This window comes from Schistosoma haematobium, chromosome 1 (assembly GCF_000699445.3).
Source record: "Schistosoma haematobium chromosome 1, whole genome shotgun sequence".
Taxonomy (NCBI): Eukaryota; Metazoa; Platyhelminthes; class Trematoda; order Strigeidida; family Schistosomatidae; genus Schistosoma; species Schistosoma haematobium.
The window spans coordinates 39,458,986-39,478,769 of record NC_067196.1 but is presented as its reverse complement, the minus strand read 5'-3'; the positions used below and the strand labels follow the sequence as shown (position 1 = coordinate 39,478,769).

The following is a 19,784-nucleotide window of genomic DNA, read 5'->3' as shown; positions in this document are numbered from 1 at the left end:
TTCAAACTTTTTCCATTTAACAGTAATATCATGAGTTGTATTAGTGGATATGAGATTCAATCTTAAGGTAACATTATTTGATGGTAATTTTGCTCCTTAACACTGCTTTAATGAAATTACTATTCAAGAAATATGTAAAATCTATCGTGTCTTGTTTGTCAAGTTATGGCTAACTTTGAAATTATGTTGACTGAACAAGTGAATTATGAAAATTCTTAGGGTTATCAGATCAGAATGTAGCGTCTATCTGCGTAGTCACCAACGGTTAACATTGCTGTGTAGTATGTAGATGTCCTAAAGTTTGTCAAGTTGGTCATGCTAGCATTGTTCTTCAGGGTGATCGGAAGATTGCAAATTATCATCCTCCTCACTAGATAAGACTATCTCACCTGCATATTCTCAGTTGATGAATAAACTGGGTAGGAGATCGATTCCAAAAAGTTGGATGGAAAAAGTGTTGGTTCCAAGAGGATATCTATGGTGTAATTAAAGAAAAGTTGGTTCAGTGGGAAACACTGACGAACACCACTTAAGGCTAACAATTCTGAGGACAGTTCGTTATAAGTTCTGACTCGACTAATAGTATCTGAAAGGAGAGACCTCACAAGTTTTATACACTTTTTTGATAAGCCCTCAAATAACAAAAAGTGCTACAAAACCTCTCGGTCAACGGATTTGATTGCTGTCTTAAGGTCAAGAAATACAGTCGTCGAGCGCCAATAGGTGTTCATATGTTCCAAAAACTGATAAACTGAGCATCTAGTCAGTCCGTCCATCCCCAGGTCTGAAACCAGCCTGGCTTTCCTTTGGTTTGTTCTTCACAAGCCCTAGTAGAGCGTCAGACGGTCAATTTGAATAATATTTTAGGCACTATGTTACTAGAGTTGATTCTTTTGTTTTCATCACAAGAGGATTTTTTCCCTTTCTATAAACTGACACGATCAGCAATCGAAACCAGTTAAGTGGTATTTGGTCTAGCTCCCAAATCCTAGCTAGTGTCTTCTGTTAGCTTAGTTTATAAAACTAGACCTCCAGACTTAGAGATCTGTTGTTAATCCATCAGGGTCTGATGCTCTCCCTTTCTTCAGACTGGCTATAGTCCTTTCATCTTCACTGAGATTTGTAGGAATTGTGTCAATTCCTCCATTCGGGTTGTTTGGAGATAGTTGGAAGGTCATTGAAACTGTCCCACATTTTGTTCTGCATATCCGTCTTATCCCCTTGACCAGGAGTGAATAGATCAAATCAATGTTTTATTGAATGTTTATTGATACTATACTACTTTCTGTTATAACTTGTGAATCGAATGCATACTTTCCATCATATCACTTTCCACCTCTTCCGAGACTTCACTCGTTTCATTTAACAATCCTAGAACACATAACCACATTCGATCAAGTTAATCCGCGGGATGTATTTGTAAACAATGAAGTAAAGTTGAGCAAAATTCAAGTGTACGGGTTTGATTATGATTACACATTGGCTCATTATACATCCGCGTTGGACGAATTTATTTTCAATGAATCTCGTAACTGGCTTGTTGAACAGATGAAGGTCAGTTAACTATGTCATCATGTAAACTACGAAATACACTGTTGAGAATAATTCATGAAACATGTTTATATATTTCCTATTTTTACTTTTTTTTCAAGTTCGCAGCTTCAAATAAGTTTTTGGATTCTTAAGCAAAAGGGGCGTACATAAGGAATAGGAAATCTAATTTTTAATTATTGTTTTTTTTCAGATGCTACCTTGTATTATGTTACTTAACGTTCAGTGATATCAATCTTTTACGTCTTACTGTGTGTTGTTCACAAACCAATTTTACTTGAAGTTCCTGTAAGTACTGTGATACTAAAACCCATGAACTATTTTCTTCATATCAGCAAAGGTGAGAAGATACTTCTTTAACTCGGTGTAGTTGCTATATATCCTGGTCACTCACAGCACATAAATGAATAAAAAATCTGGCTAGTAATTTTAACTAATTACAGAGGAATAGTATCCATCTCATATAGTGAAAACAGTGTCCGAAATTAACTGTTTTCATCATTCTATAGGTCAGTGGGGGCTGTATTTCATTTCGATTCAGTTTCAAGCCGTTTTATCAATGGAAGAAATTGGGGATAATATGCTTTATGCTCAACTTTTTAAAATCTATGTACTTTTATGTCGTTTCGAAGACTCTTTCAACCAAAAGTTATAGAAAGTGAGAGTAGTTATCAGTTTGACAAAACAACTCAAGTCAAAAGTTCATATTATTTACCTCTTTGTTGATGACTCTAAATGTGACAAACACATTAACATATAATTTACCTCTTCAAAGTGTTTTGTACCAATACTTAACTAGTTAGGTTACACAAAATAATGGTAGTAGTCCTTCAGGAGCTTATTTAAAACTGTTCAATCGGATAGTTGCTAGTAGTGGAATCCAAAACATGCGTTTCGTCCCGTAAGTGAGTAGGACTTCCCTCTGCCAGGGAAGTCCTACTCATTGCCTTCTCGTGGCGAGGGTGTTGTTTATGAAAATGAGAGGACGAAAAGCGAATATCCGGCGCTTTAACCGGATTCCAAACCAACTGTGCACATGGGCTCCAGTATCCTGAAGGAACAAATGGCGTATGAACCAATTGTTGGTCACCGGCTTCCACGGGACTGCATCTCCTTACGATGCTCCACTGCCTTGTGGATCAGACCTTCAGGTCGAAGGCTCGGGGAGTAGCCTCCTAAGATAACCACCTGCTTCGGTTTGGGCACCCGGGCAGTAACACAGCCCTCACACATATCGAATGAGATTTGTGTGGCGCATATGTATTTGGTGCCTCCTTGTACCAATATCTATGTGTTAAAATAAATAATAAAATAATTCACCAATCTGCAAATCATAATCTTTAATGTTTGTATCTTTGTTAATGCTCTAGCAGTAACTAAATGGTACATTGATGTGTGAATCCATGAGTTAGTTTTTCTTGTTTTCAAGCTTTATCGATTCTCTTCAGACATATATTAGATGAGATCTGAGGAAAAAACTTGTATTATATGAAGTAAGGATAAGTAAAAAGGCAGTAGAAATGACTTGTTATGAGATGCAAGAGTAATTGGCCAATTAACAACAGATCATATTGTCCTATTCCTCTTGACTTACGATTCCTATTATATATTGCTAATATTTCCTAAGTATCCATATATGGCGATACTTCCCATGTCCCACCTATAGACTATTAATGGAATTTATTTCATTCTGTATATATTACCACTAAATTTCTTGAGGCCAAAATCTAGTGTAGGGCTTAAAAATTATAAGTTCATCTCGTTTAAAAGTGCTGAATAATATGTAACTAAAACGGTTAAGACAATTTAATTGTTCTGTAAATTGGACCAGTGCAAGTGTTCTACTCAATAATTCTCTCTCTCTATATATTTTTCAGATATTTTTGTCATTCGAAACCAATGTAATAAAAATGGAGTTCTTACTTTTCTGTTCAAATATTTTTCGGTCGCGTCCATTTCCAACCCTAAATGGAACGCATAATCCATATAATGCCATATGTAATTAATTATTGTTCAATGTTTCAAGTTCCAAATACATAGTCATTTGTGTGATATGCTCTAATCTTGCCTAACCTAGTTTAGTTAAACTACTCGTATAATGCTTCCAACTGTCACGCAATAATTATACTTTATTATATACCACCGTGTTAGCAGGACAAAGGCTCACTCAAGGCATGTGTTAAACAGGATCACGTTGAGGCGCTGATTGGTCCACTTTCAACCTATCAGCGCCAATTGATGAACCGAGAAGACAAGAATATTATGGTGTAATGTTTGTATATACACTGACATTTTGTTGCTGAACGGGAATTGCCGTTTCGTTTGGAATAAATTTATGTTCTGTCCAAGTCGTGTTTCGATTTGAGAATTAGTCGAGTGGAGTGGTGTCCAAGATTACTAGGGCAAATAAGGAGACTCAGCACGTAAATAGTTCCACCTGTTTACTTTGTCGTTATACGGTCGAACCGTTTAATATCTTTGATTTTTGATTACCAGTAAATAAACTAAAGCATAATGTTGTTTTTATGTCAGTCAGCATTATTTTTGAAAATTTCGGAATTTGTTATTTAATTTTACCAATTCAGATATAAATAATTTCTCATTTTGTAATCGGTCTTCTTTTTTTAAACTATTTTGCACTCATTCAAATTTCCTTCGAATCACAATCTTCAACAAACACAAGTATCCTGAAGAAATTCTGAACTATGATTATACTGAGTTCGCTAGACGTGGTTTACATTTTGATGTAAAACGAGTATGTTACCTCATTACTAATAAAATTAATTTCCCCAAATTATTTAATTTAGGAAAGGTTTATTATTAAATGACAACGACACAAATGATTTGTCTTAGTTAGCAATTAATGATAAATTTTTACTGGTCAATACAAGTAGATCAGATACATCATTATTATTATTATTATTATTATTATTATTATTATTATTATTATTATTTTAATCGCACGTCAGTCTTATGCACAGATTGTCACTAGTCAATTTTTTGTCTATATAAAGGATGAGGAATAATTAAAAGACAGTACTATGACCCTAATTGGCAGAAATGTAACAGTGAACTTTTATGGTTGAACTATTAAATCTTTCAACTACCATGGTGACTACCAGAACTCATACGACCGATCCTCAAATCCTGAGCAAATGACTTCAGAATGCGATGTCTCTGGGATGCTGATTGAATATTTAGTTGGTGATTTGAAGCTGTCGTTTATTTATAGTATATTCAGTAAAAACCACATGACAATGAAATAATAACCGGAATCATCAGGTATAAGAATTAAGTTCATAAAATAACCAGTGATGTTTCACTTCTGGTTGTTCTGAATGCAAACCAACTGAAATCGATAAGTTTGTGAGAGAATGTGGTTGCATGATTTAATTATGGTTCATCAATAACTTATCTAAAGTTCTTGCATACTGTTATGGTTTAGGAAACTATTGCGAGATCAGATCAATCAATAATAATGATAATAATAATAGTTTCGTATAAATGCAATCTCTAACAGTTCAGCTTTTAGTGAATAGTATTGAGGTTATTTCCTGGACTTGTTCAATACATAATTATTAAAACGGCATAATACGGAATAAATCAGGCACTATCTTTTGCCATTTATGTACTGCTGACTTCACTGCAATAGTATGTTCCGATCGAAACTGTACTATTGAGTAGTCAATGTATCATTGAGTATCTAGTCTGATGCAAATGATTAGGTGGAGTTCACACCTATAATCCAGATTTGATTACATTGGTTCTATGATGGTCAAGCTCTTTCAAAAAAGAATAACTGTATGGTAAGGTTTTATGTATCGAAAAATTTGTAGGTCTTTTTGCAGATGCTTTTTTAAGCTCATCATATGCAACCATATGTAGGATTTCTTTACAGACAACTTATTGATCTTTTGTTTTCTTATGGTTATTATTTTAATGTCTAGGGCTTATTAATGAAAGTAGATGCATTTCATCATATTCAACTGGATACTGTTTATCGTGGATTTAAACTACTGTCATTGGATGAGATATTAAAAGTTTATCGTGGGAGTCATTTATCTAGTGATATTTTAAAACAAAAATTTACACCTAATGTAAGCTTTTTGTTCATCTATGAAGTATATCATTAAAATCTACTAGCTTTATCATATGTCGTTAAAATTTTTTTTTAAAACTTCCTAGTAGATACTGTCTTAGAGACAAAACTTTCTTCAAACAACTTTCTAGAGATTAATATTCTATCAGGAAATCTACCTATTGACTTCGACTATATAAATGACAGTTCTGTTTGTTAATGTCTAATGAAATCCAAAGTTTTCTGATCACTTTGATCAACAATGCAAGTATATCTTAGGTTCGTTTCTTCCCCCTCTAAAGGCTAAATCTCGCTTTCAGACTGGTATGCATCAATGCCTAAACTAATATTAGGGAGTAAATTTATTTGGGACTGAAGGATTTGACAAACATAATATTGGTCACCACTCAGGGATCAGTTGGTTGTAAATATTCCATTCCTGTAGGAGGTCAGTCAATGCCTAAATAACTCAATGGTAACGTCTCACACAGGAGGGATGAATGACACAAGATTAAATCCTCCGGGAAGCACTGCTCCCCTCAAGGTTACAATTATGCAGTTATCCTTTTTTCAACTAACAGTTTTCTGTGTTTCACTTTGGAGCTGTGGAACGCGGTATTTAAAAGTAAAAATCATCTTTAGATTAGTAGTATTTGATTTTTCAGTTAAAGTTCGAATTTAAATTAACTCACTAGGTACTTGGGCATAAGCCTCAGACTGTGTGTAAGAGCTAATGGATTTACCCGGTTGCTCAGACCGAAGTAGGTTGGGCGAGATTCAAATCTGAGACTTGATAACTGAAAGTCGAACATCTTGACCAATAAGCTATCTCTCCACATTTATTTGATTGTTGTGTTTACAAAGCATTGCTTGAGCAATAATGGCTTCAAAGAAAGATAGAGGCGACCAGACTAAAACGGAACATCAATCCATAGAGAGGTTAACTATTGATCTGAACCATGTTGGTAGACGCAAACTATCTGTTTGAGGTCCACAGCTTTATCGTAACCAGTGATTGTAGTCGTTGGGTGACATGACTCAAAATTAGTTATAGTGGCACAGAATCATTTACGTTTTATCTTTTCTTAGTTCTTAAGTTTAGAAATTATTTTATGCCTTTTATTCCCCGAATTGTTTCTTTTTTTTACTGACATTCCTTCTGCTACCACTACTTTGGTGTTCATCCTGACAATTTGACCTCATCATGCTTATATGGTATTACGATCTGGGTTAATAGACATTTGTTCTGTATTTCAGATCCACTTGAAGACTGTCTTGGTCACGTATATATATTTCCGAGTAAAGCTGAAGGGAATTCAGAATACCAGACTTATCTATACAGTATCAGAAAGATTTCAATACAGAACATCATACGAACATTTATCTAAAGCAATTGGAACTAGAATTAGTCATGCTAAGGATAAAACTTGAAAAGTGGATCGCGCTGAAGAAACTACAACATAAAAGAAATAATCCTGATCCCTATGACGATAGTTTAATAAAAAAAATATGAACAACCTATGTCGAGTGCAGTTCCATGTCATTTCGAACGTTATTTAGAGCTACCTAAGCCAGAAGTACAGAAGTTTGGTGGCAATCTACAGAAGTACTGCGCCTTTTTGAAGGAATTCCTAAGTTTTTGAACAAACGACGAAGGATGATTCTAAGCAGCTTAACAATCTAACTCAGTTTTGTACCGGACGAGCTAAAAGGGCTATCGAACATTGTTTCATAATGGACGGATCTAAATGATTTACGTGAGCTAGAGATATTGTAAGAAAACGGTTCGGACAAAATTATATGGTTAGTAGGTCCTTCATACACGAAACAGTAGGCTAACCACCATTTAAAAGTCATGATTTTATGGATCTGTCCGATCTAGGACAGAATAGAGTTATGGCGTTCAGAACTTCAGTTTCATTTCTACCTTCGAATTTTAGATCTAAGTGGGTAGAGATGGACGTAGTGTATATGTGACAAGGTAGAGAGCTTAAATCTGTAAATTTAGCTAAGTTCGTGGTAGAACGAGCAGATGTAGCAAATCGGATAAACGAGTTAAAGGAACTTTACTTCAAACATTATTCAACACTAAGAATAGTATTTTTTTCTTTGTGGTATTCTCCCGTTAACAATAAGCAACGGAATAAGAGTCTAGTCTGTACCACCTGTAATGAAATCCATTCCTCTTACCAGTGTTGCACACTGGAAAATTGAACACAATCAGAGAAAAAAGTCATAACGCTTGTGTCTAAATGTCAAGCATATGGCTAGAAGTTATCAAATCCAAAGAGGAAGTACTATCGAAGTATGTGGCAGGCGACACCATACATTGTTAGATGTAACTAGTGATGTTTCTCAACCTGATGCACATATTAGTATTAATCACGTTTCAGGATATCGACTTATGACTAAAGTGACAGTAGCATCAGAAGAGCCAAGAGCAGCTTTGGCAATAGTTCCGGTGATTCTTTGTTACGGTAATCGAACAAAAGAAACTCTAGCTTTCTTCAACAGCGGTTCAAACTCAACTCTCGTCTTGCGAGAATTAGTGAACGAATTTGAGCTCGAGGTCAAAGGTGTCCACATTCGATTGGCTGCCATCAATCACTATAGTGGGCGACGGGCCGTAACCTGATTAGATTTGCGATCATGCGAATCAGACTATTGTATGCACGTTGAGCGGGCTTACGCAGTGCCAGTTTTGTCTAATGCAAGACGTGTAGAACCTAATGTCAAACAACTATAGTCCTTATGTCATTTGAAAGATGTAGAGCTGAAGAAATGTAAGACTGAACGTGTTGGATTGCTGATAGGATGTGATGTACTAGGGGTTTATAGAATTTCACAACAAAAGTCAGGCAAACTAGGTGAACTTCATGTGATAAGAACTATTTTCGGTTGGACGTTATCGGAGCCATTTGGTGCTCAGGCGAGAAATCAAATAAAGTTAAATTGACTTCACCTCTCGGAGCTTGAAAAGACCGTTGAGATGCCTTATCAAGACGTGCTGGATGAAGGTCGAACCAACGGAAATGATATGTCAGTGGAAGAAAAGTTGGCTCTGAAAACCATGGAAGGGTCTGTTGTCTCGAAAATCTTTCAAACGTTTCCATTCATATTCAACGGAGTCGAAGAAAAACCTTCGAGATAGCAAAATAAGGTCTATTCGGCAGCGCAATTATCATCGTTTGTCTTTATCACCCCTTTATTCGTATAGTCCATCTTCATCCATTTCATCAGGTTCCTTATCAAAAGTAGACGATCCTCGATCCATAAATAATGGTTCTCAAACTGACTGTTGTTCTCATCCATCTAGTCATTTGTACTTTGGTTATGACTTGATTTTGATAGTGGGGACAATAAAATTCAGAACTTAAGTTGACGCTTATCTTTTAGTCCGAAACAATCAGTCGTATGGCCCAAAACTATTTAGTTTATTGTTTCATTCTCTAGTTTCTCCGTGGGTGTTAATTACTCTATGTACTCGTCACTACCTTCAGAAATAAAAAAAATCCCCACAAAGGTAAGTTATTTATCGCTGCAGTACGTTGTACTCAATTTGTGATAAACAATTTTGGTGTTCAGTACATAAATTTTAGTCTTCTTGACTATAAATAATAAGTTCTATGGGTCGCGTCAAAAGGATTATCTCACATCTGTTGGATATGGATTTCATGATGGTGATCATAAAACTCATGGCCTTCCCGGACCCACTCACAAAAACTACAAACTACATGTCCTATGATTTACTTTTCAAGAACTCTTGGTCACTAAATAAATGTGTAACTACCACTTAGGTTTTTGTTGTACATTTTAGGACACCATTATGATTCAGTTGATGGATCTTTTCCGATTACCGGAAATTAATCTTCTATGTTCTATTATAGATGTAAGTCTTATTATTAGAATCTATTATTTAGCGCTTACAAATTTTTAAAATTATCATTATTTTACTTAAAAATACTGTCACTCTTCATTTATATTTTTGTTCCAATTACTATTTTGTATCTGGATCAGTTGGCCGATAAGTTTGTTTATGTTATATAAAGAAGTCGTTCAGAGAAGTTTATTGGTTTTAAAATACCTTTCAAAATAAGCTGATATCGGTGAAAAAACTACTAGTTTTCTGTTTCAGTTTAGTCTGAGCTAATTATTTACGATGAAACAGTCAAGGAAAAGCTTCAATGTTTGGGAACTACAAAGTGTTTCTTGATATTATCAGGTCGTTGTTACCAAACTTTTTACTAGAAACCAAATTAAAGGTAGTGATAATACCATTAATACAAAGACCTAAAATAGTACAGTCAGTTAGAAACAGGGAACAATAAGCACACATACCAAACAGTAATAGGAACGCAACGAAATTACTCAATGTGGAAACTAGTCATATTTGTAAAACAGGTACAATTTCATGACCTATAGTTAAACAGAGAATAACCAGTTCAAGGTCAAAACTGTGTATTAGTGATATGTTTTTAACATAAATTTTTATTCATTGATTTATTCTTACCAGTCGAGATTCATACTTATTTACTAATCTCCTTATTAATAAAGATTTGGGTATTATTTATTAGAATCTGACACTGATTTAAAGTTGTACTGCCTGTTAGCTTTCTCTGAGATTATAAAAATCTTGGGATTACAAGGAAACAGAAGGTGTAGCTGTTAGACTATCAGTTTCCCTAGTTGTCACTGATTTGATCATGGACTCGTCGGAAACAAATGTAATCTCAAAATGTTCTTTTCACCTAAAATCTGGTCAAGTTACTTTGAAAATACATTTTTTATTACAAAACGAGATGGATTAGATAAACTTTTTGATCATGTTAACAATATGCCAGATGGAATCAAGTTCACTAGATATGGAATCTGATGACCACAAACTAGGATTTATTGACTGCTCATTCGAAAGAGAACGCAATAATTATTTGCGGATTGATTTATCCCAAAAACCCGGATTCCGAAAAATACTCAACAGACAGGTCACCAAATCACTATCAGTGACGGTAACAGTTGCAAAGATCGTGATTAGCAGATTTCAACAACTCATCGCAGAATTGAAGCATTAAAAGACCTAGTTAGATTTAATTGTAACTACAACGATAATAAATGATAATCTTAAGGACTTTATAAATAAAATAATTGAGAATAGGAACGAAAAATTGCATATGAAGGTCTGACTGAATGAGTGATTACTTCAGTGTATCTGTGATACCGTAAAGAATCTTTAGCAAATATCTGAAAGATCCCATACCATGAAAACGTATGAATATTTTTGCCTTTCAAACTGTGCTGTACGTTTTAAGTTAGCGAAAATCAAACATACTAAAAAATGTTAAACTGTGAGATCCTGCGATTCTTCTATTAATATACAAGCTTCCAAACCAGCTACTTGAATGAAAAGGGAGCTTGAACGACTAAAACCTAATTCCATATAAACCTTAGATAACTCGAAAACGTTTTGTAGACACCACTAGATTTGGCGGAAACTGATCACTTGATCGACTTGGATAGAACAAAAATCATTCGGGTAGATTTTTTTTCCGTTTGCAAAATATAGTCAACTCTTATCAGTTTTATAAAGTACATATTAGTCATTCCAACAGTAACTGAATAGACAGAACTACTTGGAAATTAAAAATAATTAACCCAATAAAAACAGTACTTCTGACAAGAGCCCATCAACTTGAATGATATATGACAACTTAGAATTAACTTAGAATCAATTCTGACAGGAAATAGATAAAATAAAAACAGGAATAAAAAAACATCGGTTCACTGGATAAAATCTAACTAGAAAGTTGAAGTTTGAGTAAAATCGAAATCTTATCTAGTTTTAAACTAATCACTTTTATGTTTCCGGCACCAATTACAAGACTCAGTAGCTAATACAATCTTGAATTCACTTTTATCATTAGGGAATTTTGTTCTAAATAGACACAGGATTATTCGTTTTTCAGCATTTCAAATATTATTTTAATACAATCAGCATTGATCAAAGGCCTAATGTATTTATGCTGCTAGATTACTAAGTTTAACTAAAATTCTGATCTGTTAAGTAAATTTTTTATGTTTACTAAAATATTATAATAAACTGTCTAAACAAAAATCTTTCAGTTACTGTTGTCATGGAAGCTTGATGAAAACACACATCTCATAATTGTAATTATTTAACAAGATTTTCGTTGACATTTTTGTTTTACATTTTCTTAAGGATAATTTTCTCCACTAATTGATATAAGCTAAATTAATATTGATAGTCGAGTGAATTAAGACTTGTACAATGGACAGTTATTTAATTATATAATATGTTGATATCTTAATTGAGACAAGAACTTTGAGTTACTCGAAACCTAAAAACGAGGACGTTTTTCATTATCTATACGAATATTCGTTAATATTAGAACGAATAGTTTGAAGAAAATTGCGCGCCAATTATGAAGAAGTCATTATGTGTGGAAATTATATTTGAAATAATCTCAGCGATTAAAATTTAGATAATTTCATTGTTTCGTCCAGCAAACTTGTCTGGACTTCTTCAACTTGCACTTTTATTTTTCCTTTATATAAAAGCAAATTTAACACATGATATCAATCATTAATAACTCACTCTTACAAATACACACACAATTCATTCATTTTCACATTGTGAACTTTTTACATGATTCTCATTTAACCAACTCATGTTATCCTATTTACCAAAGTTAACATCCAAATATGATTGGATTAGCACAATAAAGATTTGATTTGATTGTTAAACACTATACATTTATTTGATAATTTTGATTTTGATTATTACTCTGAAGAAGTTAAGACCAGTTTGCTGGACGAAATGTTGGAAATATTTAAATTTCAATCGCTGAGATCATTATTTCAAGTATAATTTTCATGTATAATGTTCTCCATTATCCTTTGATTTTCAATTATTACTATTTATTTACTGCTACAATGACTTTTTTGACAATACTTTGCTTTCAATCAACCAAATAATTTTTTTTCTCATTTACAGTTTTTTGATCGACATGGAATAGATTATAAGCCTGTTTATGTTTATCAGGATGTTTCTGTAAGTGTTCTTCAATTATCTAGTAGCATGCAGAAGTTTCATTGTATTGTTGTTATTATTATCACTTATAATCGTCACGAAAGCATTATAAAATAATATAAGCCTCATTTTCCAATTAATATTTGCAGACACTACATGATAAACATACCGGTCAGCGAAAAAATATACCGAATATTAGGTCAGTATTTCTTGATTTTATTGTAAAGTATGTGTTGAACATGTGATATATGGAATAAAAATCATACTACCCACTTATAAATTAATTCAGTGACTGACTGTAGGTCTTTAACAGAGTATTTCCAACATGTTATTGATTTACGTTTATATACGAATATAGCATTTTCCGGTTATACTGTCATATTTTATATTCATTGTTAATTTGATCCTGTTTTAAAACTCATTATTATGGTATGTTCACTATCACTTCGTCTGTGCATAGTAATTAAGTACTAAGATTTTTCAGACGTACATCCTTCTCAATAAATAGTCTAAATTCTTTATTATCGTACTTATGTCGAATCGCTACTCCTATATATCATGCTCCGTAGATATTCAACTTCCATGTGATGTGTACATTAATCATTATAACAACGCATATAAGCGAACAATTGTTTTCAATTAGATCGTCATCAGGCTGTACTCTAATATACATGAATATTTATACGAAAATGTTAAACCAATCAAAACAATTTGGGTCAATAATCACAATGAAATAGAACAGGTCACCACACATAATAAGTAAAAATACATGTTGATAGTAGGAAGACAGGTGTACTGATAGTAGTAAAAATAATGAAATACGATAACAGTAGCCTTATCAATAGTTCGTGGATTGTTTGAGGTTAGACATTAACACCATTGGATGCCGGCTCAGTGGTTCAGTAGGTTAAGCGTTCGCACGCAAGACTGAAGGCCCTGGGTTCGAATCTCACGAGCGGGATCGTGGATGCGCACTTCTGAGGAGTCCCACAACAGGGCGAGACGGCCGTCCAGTGCTTCCGGGTTTTCAATGGTGGTCTAACATCAGTCGGTTCATGTTCTCAATCAAAAACAATAGTTAAACGTTGGAAATAGAAGGTCAAACGTGGGTAAATAGACTTGGAATAGCCATCACAAAACATTAAAATCATTACGCAATAAGAAGTGTGTAAATAATTAGGTCCCGACCGTTGTTGCTACCTGGACGTGGTAGTCGGGCCTGCCTATCGTGATGAAGCAACCGAGCTATACTGGCTGGAACAACCGTTCCTCAAGGTCCTACCATGTCAGACAGGTCGGTTGAAGAGCGGTAAGACTAAAAGCAACAAACCCAAGGTCCGAAGGCGAAGTCGTACTGCTGACTGTACGGAGGTGTGACAGCAGTAAGGTGTTTCATCCAGACAACCAGCATGACAGCGATGCTGCCTTCCCACAAGGAGGAGTGGGGTTGGAAAAGGTCAACCCTAAAAATGCACACCGCATTATCCCACGGATATCCGTCTCCGGCGATAAAGTCTCAACAAGTACGGAGCTAACACAAAAATTACCCATAGAAAGGTCGTGTTTGACCGACCTCAAGCAGTTGTCCCTTGGGTACTGCGGTCACGCTCTCAGGTCACTAAGATCACCTCTAATCCAATTTCCTTCTCAGGTACCTCCAGAAGAACCCTTCCACGGTGTGGGCTACCGGGAACTGATAACCGCCCTCATACCTCTAACAGCACTCAAGACCGACTGAAATAATTAGATAGTGAAGAATACAAACGGAAAGAGGCGGAAAATTACAAGCAAATAAGGGATGTGAAAATAAGGTTAATGATGTCAAAAATAGAATTAAATAAATAATAAAAATTAGCAAAAAAATCGTTAGTTAAGTTATAACTGGCCATGGAAGGGGTAGGGGGGTTACGAATTTCTTCGGTACACATAAATTGGGATTATATGTACGAATTCCTATGGCTTCAGCTATATGTGGGAGGCGGGAACGAACTTCGTTGGGAAATGATGGAGGTATACGATAGATCACTCGAAATGATTTCGATTTATCTACAGCATGACCTCTATCAATGAGATATGCCAAGATAGAACTGCGAATGTTTTTATCTGGCCCTTTATAAACCAAGCTGGTAGATGTTCACTCATTCGTTGGTTAAGTTGCCTGGTAGTACGCCCGATATGGCTATCTCCACACGAGCAGCTGAATTTGTAAATGCACATTCAGGTGGCCAACTCAGGTAACTTATCCTTCGTTTGGGTAGACATCGCTGGTCGACGAGAGAAAGTCAATCGTACATATAACCCCAATTTATGTGTACCGAAGAAATTTGTAACCCCCCTATCTCTTCCATGGCCAGTTGTAACTTAACTAACGATTTTTTTTGCTGATTTTTATCATTATTTATTTATTTTATTCTATGTTTGTCATCAATAACCTTTATTTTCACATCCATTATTTGTTTGTAATTCATAGGCGACATATTTGTAAATTTGTCTATGTATGTGTGCATTGTAAGGATGAAAATTGTGTGACCTTCGTGATGAGGAAGAATAGAGTTTAATTTGTACGGTGATAGTGTGAATTGTGAATAATATCAGACTAGGTGGCTAGGATAGATAGTCCAAGTAGAACAAATGATAAGGCCTTCTTTTCTATTGAGAACAGTAGGATTAAGCATTATATGGAACGCTTCAGCTACTCTCCTTTCTTTGTGATTGGAAAAGCCTTTTTGCAATATTTTGATATTTTTGAAATTAATTTCATGGTCTTTGAAAATATCATGAACTGCTATTGCCGATTTAATTTGAAGTTTATCCAGTTCTACGGGATTGTTGGGAGGTTTCTTTGTCTACCTAATATGTTCTTTGGCTCTAGTCAAGATTTCACAAGATGACTCTCCAATATAGAAAGCGTCACAATCGATACAACCTAATTTGTAGATGCAGTTCTGTGTTGACATGAATAGAATTTTTTCTTGATTCGGTTATTTATTCTTTGAAGAAGCGGCTTACACTAAGTCACGAAACATCAGAAAATCTAACTATTCTATTCATTGGGATATTACAAATATATTATTTATATATAACAATCTACCCAATGCTCAATTTATTCAAAATTATCAAGTCAAACCTTGGTAATGATACCTATATATCTATTTATTTATTTAAAGTCAACATGATAATACTAACAATTCTCATCCCATGTACACTTATCTTTTAGACAGCTGTAGCAAGAGTTCATAAATCTGGCCTTCTAGGTCAAACCGTAATGTCTGGTCCAGGTAACTTAATACAGTCTATCTCTAGATAGCATGTGTGTCTTATTTTTTGTTCGATAAATTATCAATACTAGTTTTGATCTCACTTCGTTGTTTTGAGAGGTTTGATCGATCACTATCCACTTTGGTTTTCAGCAGTACCTGAACACTAAGGGAGTTGTATTTTTTTCTTACTTATAAAGTTTATATCTGTACATTGTTGATGGGTTACCTTTGAGATAGAATATAAAAGCTTTGTTTTTATGGCAATTTAATTTTTAAAAGTTCCTAGGTTCAGATGGTACTTGATGAATTCTAACATGTTTTTCAATATCATTAACAACAATAAGTGTTGACGTCAAACTGTGAAAAGTAACGTACTAATGAGAAGCTTCAGAATAGATAGGGACGTTCATTGTATCATAACTTTCATTGATTATTCCACTAATTGGTTAAAGATCTCCATCATATTAAAAGACTAATATTTGAATAATGCCTACTTTTAAGAAAACTAAGTTTTAATTTAATATGTGTATCCAACCTATTGAGAATATGATTCATTTTAACTTTACAGAAAGGTATATTGCGAAGGCACCAGAACTATCTACGTTTTTATATCGCTTAGTAAAAAATAATAAGAAATTATTTGTTATTTCAAACAGTTCAGCTGCTTACATGTAAGTCTACATCGTTTAAAACAAATCGAAGGAAACTATTTAAAAATATCTCTATAACCAGTCATTCTTTCATTGATCAATATTACTATCTTAAGCTTCCAAAACGTACTAACTAGTCAATATGTATCGAATCTATTAACGCATACGTACAAGGTTAATTAATCGTATGGTAAGAAGTCAACCTATTGAAACGCTATGAGAATGCAAAGACGCATAGTAAGGTAAGAAGCCTGTGAAAGTAATACACTATAAACAAGTTTATCAGTAGAGAATAGCTTAACAACAACTCACTTTTATTTGAAGTGGGCGCTAAGAATTCCATTTAAAATGTCAGTAAAACCTTGGGGAATTTATTATTTAATTCAGTGTAAACAACATCACTAAAAGTCTCCTATTACTAAATATTTTATACTAACCATTATCTATAGCTCTAACCTCAGTTTTCGTTTTGTAACTAGTGAACATCGATGATTTCTCATCGAATATTTCTGTAAGCGTCTCAAACAGTTGTTTCTTTCCATGGGGAATACAACTTGATTACATTTTTCGCAGAGAAATCACGTTTTTGAAGACATAATATACCAGTAAACACTTTATTGTATATTAAAAAATATTCTCTAGTAAGACTATTGAATATCTCGATATCATTACTAACAACACAATTAATTCGAAACGTTATCACTGAACGAGTAATAATTTTATTAGCACTGAACAACGTGTTTCCTGTTTCTTAAAAGAGGGAATTTCATATAAACAGTATGTTTAACTAATAATATAAATAATTATCTTATCCACATGATTATATTCACTTAGCTTTTTGTTAATTTGATTCTCATTGGTACATTACTTTCGTTCATTCATCAAAGATCACACGACGACTGTAGCTTATAGATTAAGTTTGATCCGTTAAATTGTAGACCCTCATGGGAGCATATTCAGTAAACGAACACCTCGCCATGTTCCTGTCCCGTTTCATCCGCTTCAGTTCAAGCAGTCGGATAATAAAACAAACTCCCACACTGAATATCTGGCCCATAGCGGTGTATACCAACCTGTTTTTATAATCGAAATACTTTATTATTATTATGTTTATACTGTATTAGAATGTTACTTTATGGTTGTTTGTTTCCTAAACTATCTACGTTTATTTGTTTTATTCACTCACTAATTTATCCTACTTTCATAATTCATAACTAAAGAGATAGGGGTTTGAAATTTTTGGTTGGAAACGACTGGCAAGAATTATTTGACGTGATCATTTCTAGAGCCAATAAGCCATCGTTCTTTAAATCACCACTCGGGTTAGTCTCACATTTTCTTCTATTTATACGTATCTAATTGTATTGTTTATATGACTTCGTTGCTGTATGTTTCATCCGATTCGGTTTCTAATAAGTAATTTTACCCCATCACCAAAAACTTCACGGTTTTCTCATCGTTAGTGTATACCTTACTCTTGTAATACTTACTAGTCCTTAAAATAAAGCCAGGGACTTATTAACCAAATGTATTTATCTTCTTAGAATATCAATGTAAGGAAGTTTCAAAAGTACTGTGTTATGTGATGGGATCGCTCGAAATGTGCTAAATATTTTTCAAATCAACTCCCTTCACTCATTATACTTTCGAGGTTTCTAAAGTTGCGCCAGTTACTCTTAATATAGTTTTGTTGTTTTTAGTGAAGACCTCCTAGCTGTAATTTCAAATTTACGTAGAGTTCGTTTTTTGTTATCATACGAAGTAAAAAGTTAGATGTTTCAATATAGCGTGGATTTATTTATCATTGTCACTCCTAATGATTTGTTCGTGTGCCTTATTTACTGTCACCTCAAATTTTATGTCAAGTATACATCATGCAGTCATGTACTTATCCGTATAACTTTTGCAAAGCTGATGTTCTCTCAAAATCCTCTAATTTTGAAAATTTTATTTCTAGTTAGTTGTCTCTATTTGAGTAAACGAAATTATACTCTTTTTACTATTTAAGTAGTTAAATTTACTATGAAAAATTGTTTTGACTATTCTATACTTCCTGATTTTCATGTAAATAAATTTTGTTGAATCAACACAAATTGCCTTCTCTGATAATCAGTTCCTCTGTATTGAAACCCATAAATTCAATTTAGTGTGAATAAATTGTTAATAGGCTGATCACTATCAGGATTCACAAATGACAACCTGTCTTGTATGAACAATCGTGACTCTCATTTAGGTTCGTTATATTAAACTAGTGGATCTTTCAATTCATTAACGATAAAACTCATGTATTTTACGGTTAAATATATGTTAATACATTTGATTTATTGATTAACGACGAGAGAATTGATAATAACTATATCATGGAATCTACTAATATGTTGACCGTATTGAAAGTTGGATAAAGTAACCACAGATTAGAAATACCACCCCTGTAGATTCAGTGGGAAATATCTGATTGGCACCACTTTAAAGTATATATATATATTTTTCCCTCGATAAAACAAGTGACAAAGCTGAGAAATGCGGATGCCCTACCAGACCACTCAATGTAATCTTTTAGATAGAAGGATAAGTGGTCGTTATTAGTGTTTTCGTTCGACAAATGCAATTTACCACACTCTTAATCATATTCCTCTGACAAGTCGACTTATCCAGATGTTAGGGGGCTCCTATTAGCAACTGAGCCGGACCATGGGTGAGAACATTTTCTTGCAATAAAAATTTGCGATCGAGCTCTTTAGTGTTAATCTTAACATAAGAACTTATAATTATTCTTGAAGTTGCATAACTCAAGACTATTTGAGATTATGGTAAAGAACCGCCTACTCCATTTCTCTTAAACTCCTAATTCGGTCAAATGAAATTATCAGCCAAATTCATGATCAACAATCTTGTGAAGTTTTGTTTTGATCTCAATACAATACATTTGAATCCTAGTTTAGAAGGTCTGATGACCGATTGTCTGTGAAATTTCCGAAATGAGATAAGGGTTGATCAATGATTATTCTCTTTCAGTGATTAAATACAATAGAACATGGAGATTTTTACAGTTCTTTATCACTATTTCTAAAAGTTTTAAGTGAACTGTAAAACAAAAGACTGAAGGACAAGGTTATGATGTAAATCTGTGCATTTATTTGGAAAAAAAATCTGTCTGTTGTATAGAATAAAAAAACAGAACAATATGACTTATCTAGTAA

At 33.9% G+C, this 19,784-nt stretch overlaps 1 protein-coding gene across 1 annotated transcript in view; it reads left to right on the top strand.

The window, feature by feature from the left end:
• The window catches only part of NT5DC3 (5'-nucleotidase domain-containing protein 3), a 36,349-nt gene that overhangs the window by 2,830 nt on the left and 13,735 nt on the right, over nt 1–19,784 (top strand). Inside the window, exons 2-11 of the mRNA XM_051218182.1 lie at nt 1,376–1,554; nt 1,745–1,891; nt 3,429–3,549; nt 4,235–4,306; nt 5,499–5,648; nt 9,447–9,518; nt 12,639–12,695; nt 15,892–15,952; nt 16,503–16,605; nt 17,805–17,906. Coding sequence (XP_051074020.1) covers nt 3,520–3,549; nt 4,235–4,306; nt 5,499–5,648; nt 9,447–9,518; nt 12,639–12,695; nt 15,892–15,952; nt 16,503–16,605; nt 17,805–17,906 — 647 coding nt within the window. The 5' untranslated portion in view covers nt 1,376–1,554; nt 1,745–1,891; nt 3,429–3,519. The remainder of the gene's footprint in view (nt 1–1,375; nt 1,555–1,744; nt 1,892–3,428; nt 3,550–4,234; nt 4,307–5,498; nt 5,649–9,446; nt 9,519–12,638; nt 12,696–15,891; nt 15,953–16,502; nt 16,606–17,804; nt 17,907–19,784) is intronic.